Source organism: Centruroides sculpturatus, unplaced genomic scaffold (assembly GCF_000671375.1).
Source record: "Centruroides sculpturatus isolate CEXI.00-Female unplaced genomic scaffold, Cexi_2.0 scaffold163, whole genome shotgun sequence".
Lineage (NCBI taxonomy): Eukaryota > Metazoa > Arthropoda > Arachnida > Scorpiones > Buthidae > Centruroides > Centruroides sculpturatus.
This window is the reverse complement of record NW_019384360.1, coordinates 241758-264081: the sequence shown is the minus strand read 5'-3', so window position 1 is coordinate 264081 and position 22324 is coordinate 241758. Positions and strand designations below refer to the sequence as shown.

At 29.8% G+C, this 22324-nt stretch overlaps 1 protein-coding gene and 1 long non-coding RNA gene across 2 annotated transcripts in view; one reads left to right on the top strand and one right to left on the bottom strand.

Moving 5' to 3' along the window:
* The window catches only part of LOC111640808 (misshapen-like kinase 1), a 93568-nt gene that overhangs the window by 57888 nt on the left and 13356 nt on the right, over positions 1-22324 (top strand). Inside the window, exons 11-21 of the mRNA XM_023386875.1 lie at positions 1756-1810; positions 1956-2204; positions 3276-3351; positions 5656-5843; positions 6991-7148; positions 7218-7438; positions 9798-9921; positions 13019-13246; positions 13314-13533; positions 17151-17362; positions 17831-17897. Coding sequence (XP_023242643.1) covers positions 1756-1810; positions 1956-2204; positions 3276-3351; positions 5656-5843; positions 6991-7148; positions 7218-7438; positions 9798-9921; positions 13019-13246; positions 13314-13533; positions 17151-17362; positions 17831-17897 — 1798 coding nt within the window. The remainder of the gene's footprint in view (positions 1-1755; positions 1811-1955; positions 2205-3275; positions 3352-5655; positions 5844-6990; positions 7149-7217; positions 7439-9797; positions 9922-13018; positions 13247-13313; positions 13534-17150; positions 17363-17830; positions 17898-22324) is intronic.
* On the bottom strand, positions 3804-4401 carry LOC111640821. The gene is made up of 3 exons (XR_002759320.1): positions 4238-4401; positions 3999-4079; positions 3804-3917 (listed from the first exon to the last, which is right to left on the bottom strand). It is a non-coding gene; the product is annotated as an uncharacterized LOC111640821 (long non-coding RNA).

The following is a 22324-nucleotide window of genomic DNA, read 5'->3' as shown; positions in this document are numbered from 1 at the left end:
TATTAGCTTGTTCCAAAATTTGTAAGTTTGTTGTTAGTGTACTATTTGTAAGTTTGTTGTTAGTTTGTTATTTTTATTTATTTATTTATTTATTTTGAAGCTCATATACATGTGTGATAAATAGTTTCTGTATCAACCTACCTTATTTCCACGATATTTTTAGAAAAATAATATCCAAGTAATTTTTGCACACAAAATATTCAAAAAACAATAAACGCATTAATGCAAAAATCAGTTTTACAGGCAACCTTCCTTTTTCAATTCCACAATTGTCATTGTGGAATGTAATGAAATTGTATAATGAGAAAAAATAATAAAATCGTTTTATTAATTAATAAATTTTTTTATTGTACTTAAGAAAATATTAAAAAATACAGTATTTTTAAAGTTAAAATAAGATTAAACTAACGAATACCAAAACCAAAGTGATGTAGAGATATGACGCGCTTGTATATCGGTGACATAATACACGTAACTGAGGAGCAACCGAAAAGAACCAAGTTGAATTAAGTTGGAAAAAAGAAAGTGTGCATTATAATCGAGAAAATGCGACTATTGTATTAATCTTTAAAATATTGGTATTAAATCTGTCTTATAAAATCACGATGACTCCTGTAAATTGAGTTATCCGATAAGAATAAAATACAATACCAATATAGCCCTATCATTGAAAAACTTGACTTATTTTTGCTCATCTTGAGTTTTGCTTAGTAGAAATGACTAAAAAGTGTGCAAAATATGTACAGAAATATGGTATTACAGCACCACCTGTATTGGACAACCACCTGTCTAAATGACCATTTTTGAAGGGATCATGGGTGGTCGCCATACACAAGTTTTACTGTATTTGAATTTGAATAATAAATATCAGAAGAAATATCAAAACTTGCTATATTTTATACAATTTTTGAACATTGCCACTGTGTTGTATAAATGATAAGATTCTGCTATGGCTGGCATCACTGCTCTGAAGAACTGGAGTGGATGTTGTTGGCAGAAGACAGTTTGCATCAAGGTGTTTGTTCAGGTGCATGACAGTTTCTAGACAGAAAAGACAATGACTGTCAAGCTTGCGGACTATTTTGTCTTGCCCCTACCATGTCTGAGAGTGCGTGTTTTTCCTTACAATACAATAACCTTTCTCTTAAGACAAAACTCTGTGGACAAAAAGATTTAAGTGTTTGGTAAGCCTTAAGGCATTGGAAGTCTTAAAATATACTTGTGGCATTACCACTGTAATAAAACAGCTTCAAAAGAAAAAGTGCGTTCATGCAAGATAATTACTATCATAATATGAATGGAATTCTGAAAGCTGTGAGCAGTTTTACACCCAGCAATTGCCCAAAGTACTGTACATGTGCATTATGCATGTAATGTGTGTTTTTTTTTGGCTACTTGCATCATCATAAGTATCATAGTGATGAGTTTTAAAACAATTTCTCCCTAAGGAAATTTCTTCTGTGTTCTGAAACCTCAGCATACAAAATTTTGTTACATTTGGACTGCTAAATCTCCTTCCAGATAGCATTGAACAGGAACACTAATTGTGATCATCCCGTATTTCAATAAGGCAATTGAATTTAACTTGAATAAAGGAGAAATACACCAAAATTTTTGTCTGCAGATGCAAATATATTAAGAATAAAATAGGTTTAATTACATTGCATTTTTAACTACATTTTATGCACTAAACTATAAAATTGAGATGTTTGTTAAGTACTAAAAATTAAAGTATGTAACGATTTTATATTTTAGAGTGACCTTTGGTCTCTAGGGATCACAGCTTTGGAAATGGCAGAATCACAACCACGTGAGTATAATTTATCACAGAAAAATATATTTTGAAAAATAGTTTAACACAGTTATTCTTTAAATATTCATTTCTATAAATTAAGAATTAGGTTTTTTATTTTTTTAGAGAAATAATTTTCCTAATAAACATGTTGATATTTCAGCTCTTTGTGACATGCATCCCATGAGAGCATTATTTCTCATTCCAAGAAATCTTCCGCCGAGACTAAAGTCGAGAAAATGGTCCAAAAAATTTCATAGCTTTATCGAAACGGTACTAGTCAAAGATTATCAGCAACGTCCGTACACGGATCAATTATTAAAGCATCCGTTTATTCGAGACCAGCCGACAGAAAGACAAGTGCGCATACAGTTAAAAGACCACATCGACAGATGTCGCAAACACAAACAAGGTATGTTTACAGAGTTCGACCGAAGTTAACATTATTAATTATGTTAGATTTTGTTAACTTTTAAGATTTTTAGTATAAGTTTAGTTTAACTTTATAAGTTTGTCTCATTGCATAATATGCAATGTACTGTACTTGCAATTTATCTGGAATTGCATTCTTTGAATGCATGCAAAACCAGATTCATGCAATTCGAGTCCATTTATCTGGTAAAAATATATTAATATGGGTGAATCGGTTCTATGAATGTGTGTAAAGTAGTTATTTATTTTATGTGGATAAAAAAATTATGAAAAGATTTTTATAATTAATATACATAAAGTTAATTGTAAAACATACAATAAAATATAAATTTTATTGTATACTATTTTAAATACTATTTTATATATGCAAGCATTAGTAAATATGATCCATAGTGATCTAATTTCAACTTTTGTTTATGAAAAGATTTATTTATCATCAAGGCATTTATTAAATGATTTTTGGGCAGCAATTTTTAAAAATTGCAGACCTATAAATTCCCACTGACGTTCCTTCCTGCCTGTCTGTTTTTTCTTCCGTAATCTTGAGAATGGACAGATGAAAGTCGAGACCAGATAAGGAAAGTTTAGGGGCAGGGAGCTCCAATTAACTATATAAGAATTTCTGGTTTGGACTGGAAATGGCATTATTTCAATTTAAAAATTTTCTCCAGAACAGAATTAGATAGGTGACTGGCACAACTCTATTGTTAACAGGAAAAGTATGAAATACAGAGCCAAGACACTACTAAACTTACATGCATTGTCAGAAAAAAATGCAGCTCAGCATTGTGATATGTCACAATAAATAAATGCTCATGTGATTTCAAAAATCTCATGAAATAACATTTCATAAATTGTGATCTTACTATATTTTATATTTGATATTTCAAATTTAAAAATATTTTAGATTTTATCTCAGATTTCTTTCCTTTTCCCAGCTATTATAGACTATAATGTAGGGAATGTGATTGTTGAAATTTTGACCTTCCCAGAATTTATTAAATTTGATAACAATAATATTCCTTTGGTTAAATGTTTTTCTTGTTTTTAGGGGAGATACAAGAGGAATATCGATATAGCGGAAGTGAAGGAGATGATGAAGATTTGCTGATGCAGCATGAATTAAGGTAAACTGTTATAACAGTTGATTTATTATTTTGATTTGGCTTATTGATGTGCAAATCTGTTAAGGTTACCAGTGTGAGAATGATCATCATAAGTTGTCAACACACATGATCAATTATCATAACTTTGAAGCAAGCCAATTCAGTTAATAGTTTACAAATGACTTTTTGAATGATTCCTGTATGAGTCTAGAATAGTCAGTCAGAATCAGCATTTCATCTATGACACAAGATCTATATTCTGCCAATCATATGAGTTTAATGTTGCACTCCGGTAAGCTGGAAGTGCCACAGTAATTCCTGAGATGAAAAGTTTGTTGTAATCTGCATATATTTTGACAATAGTTATATATATATTTTAATAAATACTTTTTAAATTACTTTTATGTTAATTAAATTTCTTATGACTGCTGTTATATATATATCGTAAAGTCTTTGCAAATCCGCATTTAAAATGTAAATTTTAATATTGGCGGTAGACTATCACACAGCTTTAGCCAATGATTTCACTTTATTCTATTACTATAGATGCATTTCGGTCCTTTTCTAAAAAAGGTCCCTCTTCAGTACTATAAAATACAAAAGTTTACATAAACTTTTTCTGCAAGTAAATATTTAACATAACAATAAATATTTTAGTATTACAATACCATTTGAGTACACAGTTTTATTTATACATCCCTTCAGCACTTTCATCTTGAGTGCACTAAATTATTTTTATTTATGTCTTGCTGTAACAAATTTTACACTATATTAGATCTAACAATTATACTCAATAAAACTTTTAAAAATCTACAAAAATCTCAAAAAATTTTTTAAAATAAGTTCTAAAAAAGGTACAGTTGTAGAACATGATTAACGTTATAAAAAATAATTCTAAAAAACTTACTGTGTGTATTTTTCTATGTTATGATAGTCCTTGAACTGTCTTTTTCATTAATTGTACACAATAAAAACACACAACTGGTAACTATCCAACAGACCGTTGCACACTATAAACCACTTTGATAGTAATAGTTCACAAATACATTGTTGGAGTAATTCTAAGTGATCCGTTCCTTCTATTTCATGACGTCATTCATTAATTTCTTTTATTACGGAATACCATTTTTGATCAATTTGCATACCACTAGATACATTTATTAATTGATTATTGTTTTTTCTATTATATTTTATAATTTCAACGTGTTCTTTAAATTTTCTCTTGTATATATCTCTTTCATTATGTAATATCTGTACACTATTAATATCTAACTTACAATTATTATTTTGTATTACATGGTTATACCATGGAGAGTTACTATTTTTTAATCGAATGGCGGCCTCATGTTCCTTAATGCGTTTTTCCAATTTACGGCCTGTTTCGCCGATATAAGTTTCCGATTTATTACATTTACAATTTATTTTGTATATAGTTCCAATTTTTGGCTAAAGCTGTGTGATAGTCTACCGCCAATATTAAAATTTACATTTTAAATGCGGATTTGCAAAGACTTTATGATATATACTTTTATGTTTATAGTTAGTTGAGATAAAAATGATTCCTGTTTTTACTCAGAATAATGATAGTTGTGGTGCATCTGGTTCCATTATAGTGTGATTCTAATTTATTTAAAAATTTTTAAAAGTGCTTTTTAATTAAAACTTTTACTTTATATTTTTAACCAAAATATTTAACTGTAATGAAAACAGATACAATCCAGATTCAATACCAATTAAGTGATGTATATATTAACTGTGTAATTGCACCTTATATCTGCCAGTTTAGTTTAAGATTTTTGTAAATTAAAAGTTTTTGATAAATGTTTTGAGTGAGTATTTCAATTTTTAAAGCATTTGAATATAAACTAATTTGTTTAATGAAGGTACAAGTGCACTTTTTTCCAATATAATGTGTTAAAATGCACTGAAATTTGATTTCTTTGGCTCAAATATTTCATGTATTAAAAACTGTAAACACCAGAGATAAAGAACAATCATAAACATATACTGTACAATAAGTAATGTTGTATGTATATTTTTTAGAAATTAGCATTAATATCATATGGATAATCTCAAAATTAAAGTTAAAATGTACTTTAATATCTATGATTATTCTCTTTGTCTCATATTCATAAAAAATTTTTAAATTTTATTTCATATGAATGAAATTGTTAATTAAATTATTAATGAAGATAAAATGAAATTTGTCAATATTAAAATGATGATGATATGAGTTAAAATTTGAAATTTTATGATAAAATTTTATAGAATATTATTTATTAATTTTTTTTTATTAGTTTCCAATTGCTACTTTTTCATTAACAGAAATATTGAAACAATGGATGAAGATGACTCCACATTGAGAAGAGGATATCAGCAAGATTATAATACTTTAACTCCTAGTAATTCTCACGAAGCATTGAGACTTGTCAAAGAAATTCAATCTTCACAACAATCTGCCATTAATCCGACTCCTGCTCAACGTCCACCCGTACCACCTCAAAGATTAATAGGTATTTTAAAATATTTTCATATTCTAACAAACAACAGTCTTGTTAAATCCAAATTTATGCATTTTTTCAATAACTTTCTACAGCTCTTTGTGACATGCATCCCATGAGAGCATTANGCATTTTTTCAATAACTTTCTACTTGCTTTTCTATATATATTGTTAAATTTCTATATATATATATATATTTCTATATTGTTAAATTTCTATATATATAATGTTAAATTAATTTTCAAATTTAACACACCAAATATAAATATAACTATAGATAAAAATTTCCTCTTTAGAGCAAAATTATTTTTGAAACAATTTTTTAAATTTGTAAAAATTAAATATTAAGTAATCATAGATGAAAATAAGCTTTAACTTTGTTTTTAAAATTACTGTACATTTATGGAATATTTATTTTTTTTTATCTTTGATTAACATTCATTATATGAAAAATACTAAGATTATCAAATACAGTAAACTCACACTAACCTGGACAGATTTTTTTTCAACAAATTGTACATAATTTAAAATTCCTTGACAATAGAAAAATTATTATTAACAAATATAAAGAACCAGTAACCTGATTATTTTATAAATGACAAACAAACTGCCATATATTCCATATTCTAGCCCAATATAATCTGGCAGTTGGTAATTATTATTAAGTGTTTCTGATATCCAGAAGTCTTCATGATACCATGAATTATATTTCTGTGATAGATAAGTTACTAAAGACTGTACATTGCTATATACTGCACCATATTTAAAGTTTTTTGAGATATTTTCCTGTAATAATAAATTTAACAGTATAACCTAGTAAAACTTGGTAAAACTTCTACAAAGAACCAATTGTAATAAATTACTGTATTGTATAGCCATCTTCTCATTCTCCATATTGTTGGAGAAAATACTCAGCTAACTTGAATTTGCTAAACTTTTATTTCCTTTTTAAAAACAAAACCTCAGTTGTTATTGCATTTTAACTTTTTTATTTGATGTAATAAAATAAAATAAATTGATATATTTTAATGCAGATTCATACTAATTTACTATCAATATTAATTACATCTATACATATAAATATCTATTGGTTAGAGATTGAAATATACAAGTGTATCAATAATTCTGGAAGGATTAATAAAATGTTTTATTCTTTAAGTTGTTCCTGGTCCGGCCCCTCCAAGCAAACCATTACCTCCCATTCCCATTGCCGAAAATAGAAAAGAAAAGGAAAGAAAGCCAGCGGCTCCTCCGAGAAATCATCAACCACAACCCTCCCAAGCATTTCACTTACCGAAATCACCATGCAGACCAGATGTGAGTTAATAAACTCTTGACTCTTGGCTTGCTATTTTCACTTAACTTAACTTATTATATATTTTGTAGGAAATAGAAGGCTTAGCAAATCAGTTCAACGATTTGTCCGTAGAAGGAAATAATCAAGTCGGAAGATCTGTGACTGGCGAATCTTCTGGTCTTAACGGAAATTCTCCTGAATATAGTTATATAGAAGAACCGCCTGTAGCATCAGACACAGATTCCGATGATGAAGACGGACAAGTTCAGAATGATGGAACACTTTTAGCTTCTGATCCACCCAGACCTTTGTAAGATGATTAATTAAATTAATGAAGTTTTTAGTTTTTAATTAAATAGAAAAAGTAATTTATATTATACTTATAATATAAAACTTAAAACTTTTAGAAAATAGTGTTAGGATAAAATTTGAATTTTTCAATATCCTTGATAGTTTTTTTAAATAATCTATTGCTGAGCCCAGATTTGTATGTTGTAGCATTTTACTTTCTCATCTGTTATGTATGTTAGGCTAAAAAAAACAAAAACACTCCTTGAGCAAAAAAACATATACATGTTGTGGTCACTTTAAATCATCCACATTGCAAAATTCATTTGCAATGTGGATGATTTCAAAAATGTGTTGTGGCTGTTTTACAAGTGCCACAATGCATTGTGACTAACTCAAAAAGAACACAAATTGAAATTCACGTCATGGCTTTCATTATATTTGACCACCACTAAGCGGAGATTAAGAAAAGCCATAACATGTTTTGAACATTAGCTGATGCAACCATGATAGAGAGTGATACGACGCACAGTGGTTTGTAACTTTAAAATATGTATTCTAGCCTTGAAACACTTTTATTTACAATTTTTAATGCCGAACAACATTAGTTCTACAATTTTCTTAGAAATTTAATTTTCATACTTAAAAAAATTTCAAAGAAATAAAATGTATGGAGAAAAATACACATTTGGTTTTTTTTTGTTTTGCTTAAAAGTGGTAAAGGTCAAACTACATTTTTATTTGAGCATCGATAAAAAATGCAAATTTCACTCAAAGAACATAAAATGCAAAATGTTACTGTAATAGTTCTTGTAAAAATAAATAACTCTGCAACATTCTTGATTCTCATAAAAAAGACTGATTTATTAATAAAAGTTCCTGACAAAGTAATTATTTTTAGTAAATGAGTTGTTTGAAATCTCGAGCACCACAACAGATTTTCATGAATGTTTAAACATTGTTGAAAAGTAATCAAGTTACATTTCTGTATGTGGTGAATAATTTTGTTACCTACGTATATAATTGAAGATACTTAAATTGTAACGAAAAAGAAAGTTTTCGTTACAATTTAACCTTGTTATTGGTTAATATTCAGAACTTGTGGTGGCTTTTAACCATAATAAATCCATTGCAAGTGGTTTTTAACTTTAGCACTTGATTTTTATGTCATTGTGTACAGTACATCAAGCACCTACTAGTATCTTTAGCACTTTTAATATAAAAATTATGCCAACTAGCGACATCTAGTGTCAAAAACATCCCGATACTGAAATTATATATCTCGGGTCAACTAATCAAGATCATTATGTTTCAACCCAAAATATTTCGGGAATACCATGGAACAGGTTAACGGTGAGGCAAAATTATTCTATCTAATTATTAAATGTAGCACAATATAGCCTGATACAATTTGACAAATCATTTTTCGTGATTGATGGTAAAATTATTATTATTATTATTATTATTTTTCATAATTTTGATCTAATTTTAAAAAACACTATGTATTTCATAATTTATGTATTTGGTGTAAGGTGATTTACTTGCTATCTTGGATAAAAATATGAAATTTTTAAATATATAAATTTAATGTTTTTTTTCTGTTTTTTTAAGATAGCAAATAAATCATTTCATTTTATAGAGCAAATTAAATTTTTAAATATATAATGTTCAAGAAGTTTGTGGGAACTAATGTTCTTCGAATCTTTTAGTTAGAATTTTATATAAGAACGAACATTGAGCCAATGGAGATTTTTCTTTTTGAGTTCTCAACTTGAAGTATTTTGGAAAAAATGTTACATGTAAAAATAAATTTATATGGGTAAACCTTTCTTAGTTCTCACGGATAGTATTTTGCTCTAGAATTTTAGTAAGTTTATTAAACACATAACAGTGCAGGATAATATTTTAATTATTTAAAAATTACAGNATGGATAATCATCAGTCTAATGAAGGTGGAGCTAGATATCCTGGATTGAGAATGGAAAATTCACAAAGCTCGCCAAGCAATATTGGTATGTTGGGACCAAATTCTGGTAATCAGATGCCCGATTTACTTCCTACGTATGCTTGTGCCGTGGGACCTCACAAACCATTTGTTCAGTCCAAGTCTCAAGATAAAAATACATCTGAAGAGGTAAAAATTTAGTTGTAATTAGTTTATGATATTTAAGATATTCTTATTTAAAATATCTTAATTTTAGGATATAAACAAGGTTCCTTCTCAGTTACATCACAAGCAACGTTCCTTTTTAACATTCGGCTTCGGTGCAGGTGGATTGGCCCATTCTCCATCTCCAAGACGTGAATCTCATCTTAATATCAGTATTACACCGACTCCACACGAAATTACACCAGAAACACCGGAAATTCGAAAGTATAAGAAACGTTTCAATTCGGAAATTTTTTGTAATTAAAGTGGAAGCCGCTATAAGTCAAGCACCGGATCGACCACTACCACCAACTCCCGATGATGATGATAATGACAGAACTTTACTTGCAAGAAAGGTAAGTTCAATCAAATTTGCTTATAATTAGGATGAAAAGACCAAATGGTTATGTTTCTTATGTGTTGCTAGCTATATTCATATTATTAAACTACAATATACCAGGAGTGGCAAACCTATGGCATATGTGCCCAAAGTGACACATTGAGAGACATCATCTGGCACATAATGTATTTTCACTCATTGTCATTGCATTTACTCCAATTAAAGCATATTAATTTTATTTATTTTCATATCATAATTTGAAGTCTAAAACATGCATAAGCATTCTTAAACATAAGTATGCTTACTGCATGATATGCGAATTCAAAAAGGTTACCATCATGCCTTATACTACAGTCAATAAATAATACTTGCTATATTGATAGATAGATATAGATATAGTGAATATCAATATCTAACAATAGATATAGTGAATATCATTTAATGACTACAGGTAACTCATATTTACATAAAAACTTATTTGGCTCAATACATTAAAATTTTAAATTACAACAACAAAACTTCTTTGTTTTTAAAATGATCAAGCCATCTGTTGTTGCAAAAAAATCTTAATATCTGAACAACAAGTTTTTCTGCTTATGATTTTATTTGCTCATCAGTTACCAATGCAGCATTTATTTGAACTCAAACCATGATATTAATACTTTGACATCTTTTAGAATATTATTTTATAAATTTTTTAGTACTCAGGATGTTATTTGCCAATGCATGTAAATAGACATTCTTATTCTTATCCNTAATTTGATATTTATAATATATTTTAATTGAAAAATTTTGTAACCTTTTTTTTAATTTCTTGACACGAATGATCATGGGTCAAGTTTTATAGCATTAGCAAAAAATGGAATTATCCTTGTCCGCAACTCTGCAGGTGTCTGTCATTTGAAAGAGGTCAAGACGAACAATTTTTGTTTTGTGGAAAATCAACATAAAGTGTCATTGAACGTTGCACGCCATAAACTAATCTTTATATAAATAAAAATAATTTGTTTTTATGTACAATATACAGAGTGTCCACAAATATTTTCTTTGATTTTAAACAAACATAAAGTTGCCATCTATAGTTATTACATACAATATTGGCATCACTAGAAAGTGAAACCCTTTACATTTTGTTCCTTACCTCAAAGATACTCAATGTACAGCCCATGTGTCACATAAAAAATAGCAAGGTGATATTATTTGTGCTACATGATGCTCAAACATATCCACTGGGGTGGACATGACCTGGTGGAAGTAGTGATACATTACTGCAACTGTTGTGATTTTCAGGCAATGGCGTGGGAATACAAAGAAGTGACAGACAGTGAAATGAGGTAATTTGGTGATGACAGCAGAATACATTGTCATCAGCTCCACTGTGGTCCAATCCATCTGTTTGACACTCATGCATTTGGATATTATGAATGTAGAGATGTCAATGTAATGGAACTTTGTATCACTGAAAGAAGAATTCATTACCCTTCTCATCCAATTGTGAAAACAGTTAAGTCAGCATGCCCAGATAGCTGAAACCAGTAATTGTTTCTTCCAAAAGAAACAGGATCAATACACTTTCTTCTTCTATATGGCACTAAAAACATTGAATTTGGAGAGTCAAATTCAATCTCCATAACAATATGTGAATTCTCACTACCCCAAATCTTGACATTGAGCTTGTTTACTTTTTCACTGACATGGACTTGAGTATTTAAGATCTTAGACATAGTGGATTTAGTTAACTCCAATGCCCAGTTAGCTCTGTGCCAGACTACTTAGGGCTATAAGCAAGTGATTCCCAAGCATATTTCACAACTTTACATTGTCAGGTCAAATGTCCTTTCCTTTGATTTAAAATGCACTCGCCCTTTCCAAAAATTCATTGTACGGTACCACTTCACAATTGGTCTTGTCACTTTGTACCTTAACATTAAATTCCATCTGAAAACAGGCTGTGCGTTCTCAACAGTGTTCATATCTGCAAATTCCACAATTCATCGATTATGTTGTTGAAGGACTAGTGTCATTTTGCTTCACACTTGCTTCTGCCAATGATGTTGTGCACCACAATGAGGTCTACACCATGATATAAAAAATAACAATTCCATGAGCCTATTTTTTCTTGTGCCACCAATAACCAGTGTGTAATATCCACCACTACAAAATTTTACTCATAATCATTTATGGAAGATATCTGTGGACATCCTGTAGATAAATATTTATTATAAAAAATATGTAATTATTATTACATTTATAACTTTATTTATTTTAAATGAATAACTATTAACTATCCAATATTTTATAAACTTATAAATATTTTAATAATTTATCAATAATTTTATTCCATACATCAGACTGGTATTGTCTACTTCAGAATATTTGTGAATGGCACACACAAGATACTATTTGTGTGTGTAATGAAATGAGTCTGTTATGTGTATTTTGTGGGGAAAAAACTTGTGTTTTTAAATAAGAATCTCAAGAATTCCAAATATAAATTAGTACAGTAATATTGACTAATTATAACTTTGTTGTTACTTTATTATTGTGGATTAACACAAGAAAATAAAAGGCCAAAATGTAGTTCATATGTTTAATCAAAATATCCATATACATATATATAGATTGATTTTAATGAATTAATAATTAATATCTAAAATCTGATTCTTCAAATTATATTGAGATTCTTGTATAGATATATGACTATCAATTAAAAAAATATTTTGTTAATACAGTATGGGACCAAATATCTGGCTTCCAGAAATTGGGAATTACCAGAAAACTGGCTACTGTAGTTTTGAATTTGGTGGGCTGTGGTACAGCGGTAATTCACTGCACTGCAACTTTGTTTTGGTTTCCATGGCATTTGCTTCACATTGTATGTCAGTTCCAGTGTGACTGCTAATATATGGTGTTAAAAACAGTTCCAATTTTTATGTTCTGTTGTTTTTAATTTAAGTATATATTTTGCCCATGTCCAAAAAATTGAATAATCCAGAAATATGAACCACTTCTAGTCCCAAGATTTCTGAATGTTTGGTCTGGTACTGTATAAGTGATAAGAATCAATTTAAAATATTAAAGGTTTTTTTTGTTGCTGCTGTTGCTGTTAATAGAATGAGAGAGAGAAAAATAGAATGGATAATCATCAGTCTAATGAAGGTGGAGCTAGATATCCTGGATTGAGAATGGAAAATTCACAAAGCTCGCCAAGCAATATTGGTATGTTGGGACCAAATTCTGGTAATCAGATGCCCGATTTACTTCCTACGTATGCTTGTGCCGTGGGACCTCACAAACCATTTGTTCAGTCCAAGTCTCAAGATAAAAATACATCTGAAGAGGTAAAAATTTAGTTGTAATTAGTTTATGATATTTAAGATATTCTTATTTAAAATATCTTAATTTTAGGATATAAACAAGGTTCCTTCTCAGTTACATCACAAGCAACGTTCCTTTTTAACATTCGGCTTCGGTGCAGGTGGATTGGCCCATTCTCCATCTCCAAGACGTGAATCTCATCTTAATATCAGTATTACACCGACTCCACACGAAATTACACCAGAAACACCGGAAATTCGAAAGTATAAGAAACGTTTCAATTCGGAAATTCTCTGTGCCGCATTATGGGGTAAATAATAATAATATTTTAAATAAATTATGAAAACTTTTATGTTACAGTGTAATAAAATAATTTCCTATAATTTTATAGATGATTAAAGAAGAAAATTGTTCTTCAGGTTGCAGTTTATTTTTAATTAAATTCTTATAATTTATATACATAGTAATTAAAGTTTACTTGTTGATTTTATATTTTTTAAAATTACTTCTTTCAGATAATAAAATTTTCATTTTTTATTAAGATAACTCTTTGTTATCTGTTTAAGTTTCAGTTATGTGATGTATTTCTTTACACTGAAAATATTCTATATATTGTTTCTCTAATTGTCAAACCAGTCCATACTTTTAGTGGTCTTGTTTTTCTTCATTAACATAATCTAATTTTTGAAAATGAAGTAAAGAATTTGCTTTTTTTTTTTATCTTTTTCATGTGCTATTATGTGAATCATATAAATAAAACTTCACTTCCTTTTCAATTTATACTTTAATCATTTTTTTTTCATTTGGTCTTGCATTTCAAGCTTTGTGAATTTGCTTATTTTTTCCACGTTCAAGCATCTACTTTATCATGTTCTTGTCTAAAGCTGTCTTTTACACAGCTTTGTTATTTATCCTTTTAAAAATTTAGCTTTTACCATTGACGCAATTGAAAGCATACAAAACTGCCTTCGCATATTTCATATTCACTTAATACCCAACAAACATTTGGCCAATACTGAGAAGTGTGGATGATTCACTTGTGCTTAATATTTGGCATTTACCATTTTCCAGTTTTTGTCAGTATATTGTGCTGAATCAAAATGATGAATAGGCAATTATTCAGAAAATGTGTGAAGCTAGCTTGACATTTTCTGTATTTTTACAATCAAAAGCATTTCTGCTGTGTTACTTTAATAAAAAAAATATAAAAATTTTATCCTGATGCATAAGTAAAATACAAAATCATAAAATAATAATATATGAATGTATTAAAAAATCCTTAATTATTCAGAACTGTTTTATGTAGCACAATGTGCATAGTATTTGTGTGTGTTTGTGCTAGATGACAAGAACATGTTTGTAAATTTTAAAAACTTACCGATACATTCTTGACAAAATTTATATGAGATATTCTTCACAGGAAAGTGCAGGGTGTTCCATTTAGTTTATCGTAAATTAAAAATGTCTAGAAAATAAAGTAATGCAAATATACATCATAAAGTATCAGAAGATTGTCAGTTTTGGGATGGTGCATGCTTGTTTTGGACTCTGCCATGTTGTGGCACATGTGCACTGGAATGCAAAATGGCAGTCACCACAGAGGGCCTAGTGCTTAGTATGGTATGTAAAATGAGAGTGCTACTCTTGTTCAGAGGGAGTTCCAACAAGTTTATAATTTTCCATTCGTCACATTGGGACATTGTGTAATGTTACCAGAAGTTTCATGAATCAGCCTGACTTTTCCTCGCGTCAGTAGAAGAGTGAATGTTTGTTGGGCCATAATTCAGAGTCGTCCAAAGAAGTTATTGCACCATTTGACATTGGAACATGGCATTCTGTATAGCATATGCCAGAAGATTGTGCTTGATTGAATATGTTTCCATACCATGTGCAACAACCTCAAGCATCACAGCAATATGATTATGCATCTGTCCTGTACAAACTGTGCACCATCCACCATTACATTCTTGAGTGTTGACTTCTTTTAAACAGAAACTGGCAATCTTTCAACACACACACAACACTCAATAACCTCAAATTTCATTATTTTCTACACATTTAATTTTACAACATCTCAAATGGATTACCCTGTATATTATTCACAGAATATATTTGTTATCAGATGCAATGGAATGCCAAATTTGTTAATGATAGTAAAGCTTGATTTCTTGAATTATTGAATTGGTAGAAATTAGCTGTAATTAAATTCATAATAGAAGATTATAGAAAGAATGAAATAAACTTTCAGGAAATCTAATTAAGATTTTAATATGGAATGTCATGAATTATGAATATAAATAAAAATATTAAATGAAAGAAATAGTCAAGTCCTTTAATTAATTCTTTGTGAAACATTATCTTCTATATAATTTAAAAATGAAGAAATGAAGTAGTTTATTATTCTGGCACATGTGAGACCAGAGTGGTGCCAGATTATCAAAACTGCTGGATTACTAGACTTATTGGATTTTCTGAAAATTTGACAAGTTATATTTGATTTGAATATTGCAAACATTGCTGTACATTTTTACCAGTGCACATTGCTTTATGCTTCCAATTTGTTCATGATGGCTCTTTGATCAGTTTAAAAATGATAAGGTGCATTTGCATTACTATGCCGTGTTAAGATTGATGGAAAAATCTGTAAAAACCTTAATGGACACGTTATTGCTCAAGGTCTTTAATGTGTGTTCGAACAAATTCTAATGTATGGCATATTGGGTTATTATGGCACAAATTCTGGATTATTGGTTACATTTTAGGTGCCAAATTAACAAATTTCTGCCATATTTAAATTATTAAAAATAAACCAAAATGATAAATTTATTTAAAAATTGCACATAGAAAAAAATGAGTCCTTCATAAATACTCTTTACATAGATATGGATAACAAAGTTACACGATGAAGTTAACCTTTATTTTGAGGTCCTTCTCCACCTATAAGCTAATGCTATATGCTAAATCTCCTGTATTCTAAAAATAAAAAAAAAATCACAGTTATTAAAAATAAACTCAAACAATAAATTTAGAGGGACTTTTTAAATAATTTTGTCATAAAGAGTTGGGGAAGAGCCTCAAAATAAAAGTCAAGTCTACCACTTGATATTCCCATGGTGTGAGATGGGTGGATGTGAAGAGAGTTTCTTCCCATAGACCCAGGGTGGCCAAGCTCCTTGATACTCCGAGCCATTTTTCAAAATTTGAAATTTTTCGCGAGCCGCAATTAAATACGTATTAAAAAGGTATGCAAAAAATTCCAGATTACACAAATTATATCCGTAGCAAGAGTGATACAAATTGTTTCCTCCAGAGCACAATGTCAACTGTCCGTTGCAATGACAGTTTACAAATTCAAAATCGGTCTGGAGTCGGTCGATAATGGACAATTACGCCACTGTTTATGTTCGTTCACGCAGTTTTCGATGAGTCATATCATTCTTAACTTGGACGGAAATGAAATTTGTTACAACGTTGCACTTAGTCTTTCATATTTGTTGTTAGTAATTTAAAAGACATTTTGAAACACATACGGAACGATAATAATTTTTTAAAATAACAACACAAAAATGAAAAGGGAACTTGGGTACATTTATCGAGAGCCACAAATAATCGTTTAAAGAGCCGCATGTGGCTCGCGAGCCGCAGGTTGACCACCCCTGCCATAGACTATAACAGAAATTCACGTATGGAAGAATACACGAATTTCTGTTTTAGTCTATTTCATCTTATGATTTTGTATTAGTCTTTATAGTGTGCTTTAATATTTATACTTTATTTCATACTTTTTGTTTTATTTTAGTAAAAAATTACTTATTATTATACAATTAATATTCAGTTCAAAATTCTGTTTAAACCTTACAGTTTCATTATTTATAATACAACAAGAACTTTTTAAAAATTGTGATTTTTTTTTTTTTTATGTTTTAGGTGTGAATCTGTTGATTGGAACAGAAAATGGCTTGATGTTGCTCGATCGAAGTGGACAGGGGAAAGTTTATCAGCTAATATCACGAAGGAGGTTTCAACAAATGGAAGTGCTGGAAGGACAGAATATTTTAATTACCATATCTGGTAAAAAATCTCGAGTGCGTGTTTATTATTTGTCTTGGTTGAAAGGCAAGATTCTTCGAACAGATGGAGTAAGTTTATTTTTTTATACAATAGAAAAATTAAACTTTTAATTCGTTAAGTAATTTGTCACATTTAATACATAAACTGAGATTTATTCCTTTTGCTTTTACTTATTAAATGGAAACAATCTTTAAGAAAAGTGATTTTTAAAGGATAAATAAATTTAAAGTGGAGCTTTCTTTTTAAAAAATACTATTAGAAAGAAATGTTTACCATTCAGATTTAATGTAATTTCCATTTTGAGCTTATTAAATAAGCTCAAAATTATTATATTTTTTANAAATTATTATATTTTTTATAATAAAATCATTATATTTTTTATTTAATAAAAAATATTTTTATAAAATGGAATTGAAATACTTTAAAATAAAACTAAAAATATTTAAAATATAAAATTACTGTATAATAAATGTGTTATTTTTATTATATGTTAAATTATATTATTTTCATAATATATTATACTTACATTATTACAGCAAGTGGAAAGAAAGAATGGCTGGATCAATGTAGGAGACTTACAAGGAGCTGTGCATTTTAAAATAGGTAAATAAAATATTTTTTAAACAAACTAATCTTCAGATTTTTTTTATTTTTTGTAATGTATTTACACTCATTGACTAAAAAGTTACACACACAGGTAGAATTGTTCAATCGGTTTTCTGGACACACAAGTAAATGATTACGGTTGTGTCTGATTGCATGCTGGATAATGTCACTAGAGTGCCTTAAAATTGCTACCCTACTATCCTAAAAAACTCATAAAGGCTTGCTGTTTTCAGAATTCTTAGTGTATCTGTTGTTTGTAGCTCTTTGAATGTCAAACATGCCTGTACAATGCAGTCAGGACATTATGCACAGCTGGCAGAGTTTGAGAAAGACTTCATCATCAGGCTTGAGGGAAGTGGGACAGTTGTTTTGCCAAACTGCTTGTCATCTGAGTCATTCCGACCTGACTGTTAGGTGTTGGGGATAGTGAATATGTCAAGGCACATATGCATGGCAGGCAGGCTCTAGATGCTTCAGAGAAGCCACCAGGAGAGATGATCTCTGATCATGAAATAAATGCAAACAATTGAAAGGCACCTTTGTCTACTATCCGAAGTAGATGAAAGCCTTGTTACAGAACTCTGTCCTTTACTGTTGACAGGCAATTAACAGATTAACAGAGGCAAATTTGTATGCATGGCAATTTCTGTGTCCCTTATTGTTAACACCCCAGAATTGCCAGCTTTGTTTGCAGTGGTATCATGACAAAGAAGCAAGGACTGCTAAAAATTGGCAGCATATTATTTCTGGCAATGAATTCTGGTCAGTTTGGGAATGGATGACCATCATGTTAATGCTTGGAGGATTACTAATGAGCTCTTCAATTCTGCCCTTACTTTCCCCTTACTGCGCATGCTAGTCTGGGAATCCATCTCATACAATAGCCCTAATAGTGGTGTGAAGGACATTGATGGCACAGCAGAATGTAGTGAAATCCTGCACCCTTGTTGTTTTCCATGACATGGTTGCAAATAGCCATTTTCCTTACAAGATAATACTTGGCTCCACACATTTGGGTTTTCCGCAAACATCTCTCACATTGTCACACTTAATTGGCCTGGCCTGTTTCTGAATTTGTCACCTATCAAGCATTCATGGGACTAGATGGGGCATTACAAGTTTGAGATATATAAAATAACAATTACAACATTTGTGGGTAAATCTGTCACACAATAGCATTGGGTGCCTTCATGCTTGACCATATTGCTGCATAGATACAGGCAAGAGGTGGTCCTACAAGGTACAAAAGGTTTTTTTAAATTATATTGTTGCTTCACAGGAATTGTGCCTTTACTGTGACATTGTAATTACAGTAGAGCGTCGTTTATCCGAAAGCTGGTTATCCGAAAGCATTCCAGTTGGCAAGTTTAAATTTTTGCCAGTGCTGTGGCACTGCAATCTTTGGCTATGTCTTGGGCTACTCAAATATTTGACATTTTTGATACTAAATTAACTTCTGAAGTATAATTTTTTATTGTTTTTATATTTTTCAATATATTTGTTTTTCAATATATTAAATTATTTCTAACGATACAATAGTCGATATTAACTAATATCGTTAAATAATTTTTAACGATACAATAGTCTTCATTAGGCTTAACATCGACGAAAATTCAACGCAAAGTGACACGTGATGGAGAAAAATTTCAACATGGGATAAATTAATATATTTTTTCGTACATGATTCGTTATCCGAAAAATAAGTTATCTGAACCACCCCAGTTCCCAATTGATTCGGATAAACGAATCAATTGGGTACTGGGGTGTACTTATTTTCATTGTTATTACACTGATAAAGCTTTATTTTATTCCAACATTTCTTTCTCTGTGCATAACTTTTTTGTCACTGAGGGATATTTAATGTCAATATTTGAAAATAAATGAAACAATTAAGTGTTGTTATAAAATTTGATTTAAAATTTAAGTAAAATAAATTTCAATTGAAGTACAGTATACCCCCTATAACACGGTAGATACGTTCCGTGTTTTATGAAATTCATGTTCTATGAGTCCTTAAATACATGAGCCAATCATAGCCTGGCACATATGCAGTTTATGGACTACGGCTGTTTGAAAGGTTTCTTCCATAAAATTGATTGATTCTAGACTCATTTGACTCAACATTTCCAAAACACGTATAATTTTTTGGGAATAATCCATATAAACTATGCTATAAACAAAAAATTGTAGGATTACTTACCTAGTGTGCACCATTCAACGATTCAACGATGCCATTGCTTAAGCTTGTTTTTGTCGTGGAGCGGCGCATCGAATGGTGGGCGCATGTTTCCTGATAAATTATTTTTCTGTGAAAAATTTACTGAACTTCGGAGATGTCATTAATATAAATATAATTTTTATGGCCGTTAAATAATAAATGGTTTTTAGTAGTTCCGCTGCTCGTTTAAACTCAACGATTTGTTCAATATTCGCTATTGGTCTAGATTCGACCGATCCTATTGTGACACGAGTCAGATATAACGTTTTACCTTATCATATTAGCTCTTTTAGCGTGTTTATACAAATATGATCGCAATTTTTTCGCCATCATACACAAATCCATATCATATGAACCTGTTTTATAGGGGGTCTACTGTAATCAGTTCTAAAATTCCTTACATACATAGTATTGATTGTGTCTTTGATTGCAGATGTTTATAAATTGTTCTCAATTTTTATATTTTCAATAAAAATAGTAGTAATTGAAATAGCAATTCCCTCATTTTTCTACTTCACTATAAATCTTTTAAATAACTTAGGTCATTCTAGACATACAAATTGAATTTGTGCAGAATAAATCTTGTGTTTTGTTCAGTTGATTTAAGAGCATATCATGAGTGATAAGATATATTTTAGTACAGCATGGACTGGTTATTTATTTAATTTGAATTTTTGTAATTTTTATCTCAAATTTTTCTTCAAAAAATATCTAATACAGTAGATTTGTTTGAATTTCTTACTTTCGAGTATTTGAAATGCAAATATATTAGCTTCTTGTGAAATATAATTTATAGTAGGTGTTTTTCCTGCAGTTATTCAATGATGGTTACATTTACACTGTGTCATATTCTTTTGAATTTATATGCATTTTAAAATACATAATTACCAGTTTTTGTCATTTGTTTAGAGATTTAAAATTGGTTTTTAGTTTGCTTCTTTTGTAATGATTTTTATAAAATTATCAATTTTAATAATATATAAGATTTCTCATTTTTTCTTTTAGATTTAATGTCACATTTAGAAATCATAGGCTTGAGATGTATTGCATTTTAGGTACAATCTTGACAGTCAACTCTATTTTCTTCATATTTTAAGAGATAATTTCTTTTAATTGACCGTGTTCATTGATATCTGGTTGATATAATTGATATTTTAAGTGATGATTGAGCAAGTAATAACTCATAATACTGTATATTTTGGATGGCCAGAGTATTTTGTTAAATCTAAGTAGCATAAAATTGTGTCCATAGAATGTGCAAAATTGAAAAACACGTGTAAACTGTGACTATCTATTTTATTGAATTTGAAAGATTATCATAGTTTTTAGATAGAATTTTATCATAATTGACAAAGAAAATAATCTGCTATGAGAAATTATTTATAAATATAATACTTTGTATATTAAAATGATGATAAATTCTGATACATAAGTGTGAGAATCAAGAGGGTGTAGAGCCATGAATTTGACTCTTCTTACTGCCTTCTTGTCAGGGGATGGCTTATAATTTAATGGAAACATGCAAATTGTTCGATGACTGTTTCCAGTCAGGAACTGATACCAGTGAGGATAATTACACGCATCCTAACTCGTGTTTCGTAACACTATTTCGAGTAGGAGGGCTCATTAAACACTTGAATGGGAGGGAGGTGAATAAATCGATAGGTGTCCGTTCTCCGAAATAATAGACAGGTTTTAACAAAACAACAAATTTAATTATCTAACTTAAAACTAGTATATAAAGTTATAACTAAATATGGCAATATTGCATTGTAAGTTACGAAGATCTATTCATGACAAACTTATAGAAAATGGCTGATATACATTATACTCTACTTAACCTATAGAGAGACGGGAGAGAGAAACTGTTTACATTTAAACCAAAATACCTCTGATAAATCCTCATATCCTTTATACAACATCATCGTGACAATCATGGACTGTGGAGGTTGTCAGGGAAGGTGAGGTTCAAATATAGTTCCATCTGGGAGACGATCGCTGAGGACTCGTGGATGATTGCATCGAGATGCAGGTGCGACCCCTTTTTATACTCGTCCCAGAGGGGAAACTATTGGGAAAAGTTCTGATGCAATCTCTTCTAAGATCAGTTTGCATCTAGGTTGTGTTTGTTGTCAAAAATTGAATGTTTCAACAAATTTATTACCCCTCTCTATTCAGCATGGTTACTCCTTTTACCTCATAAAAC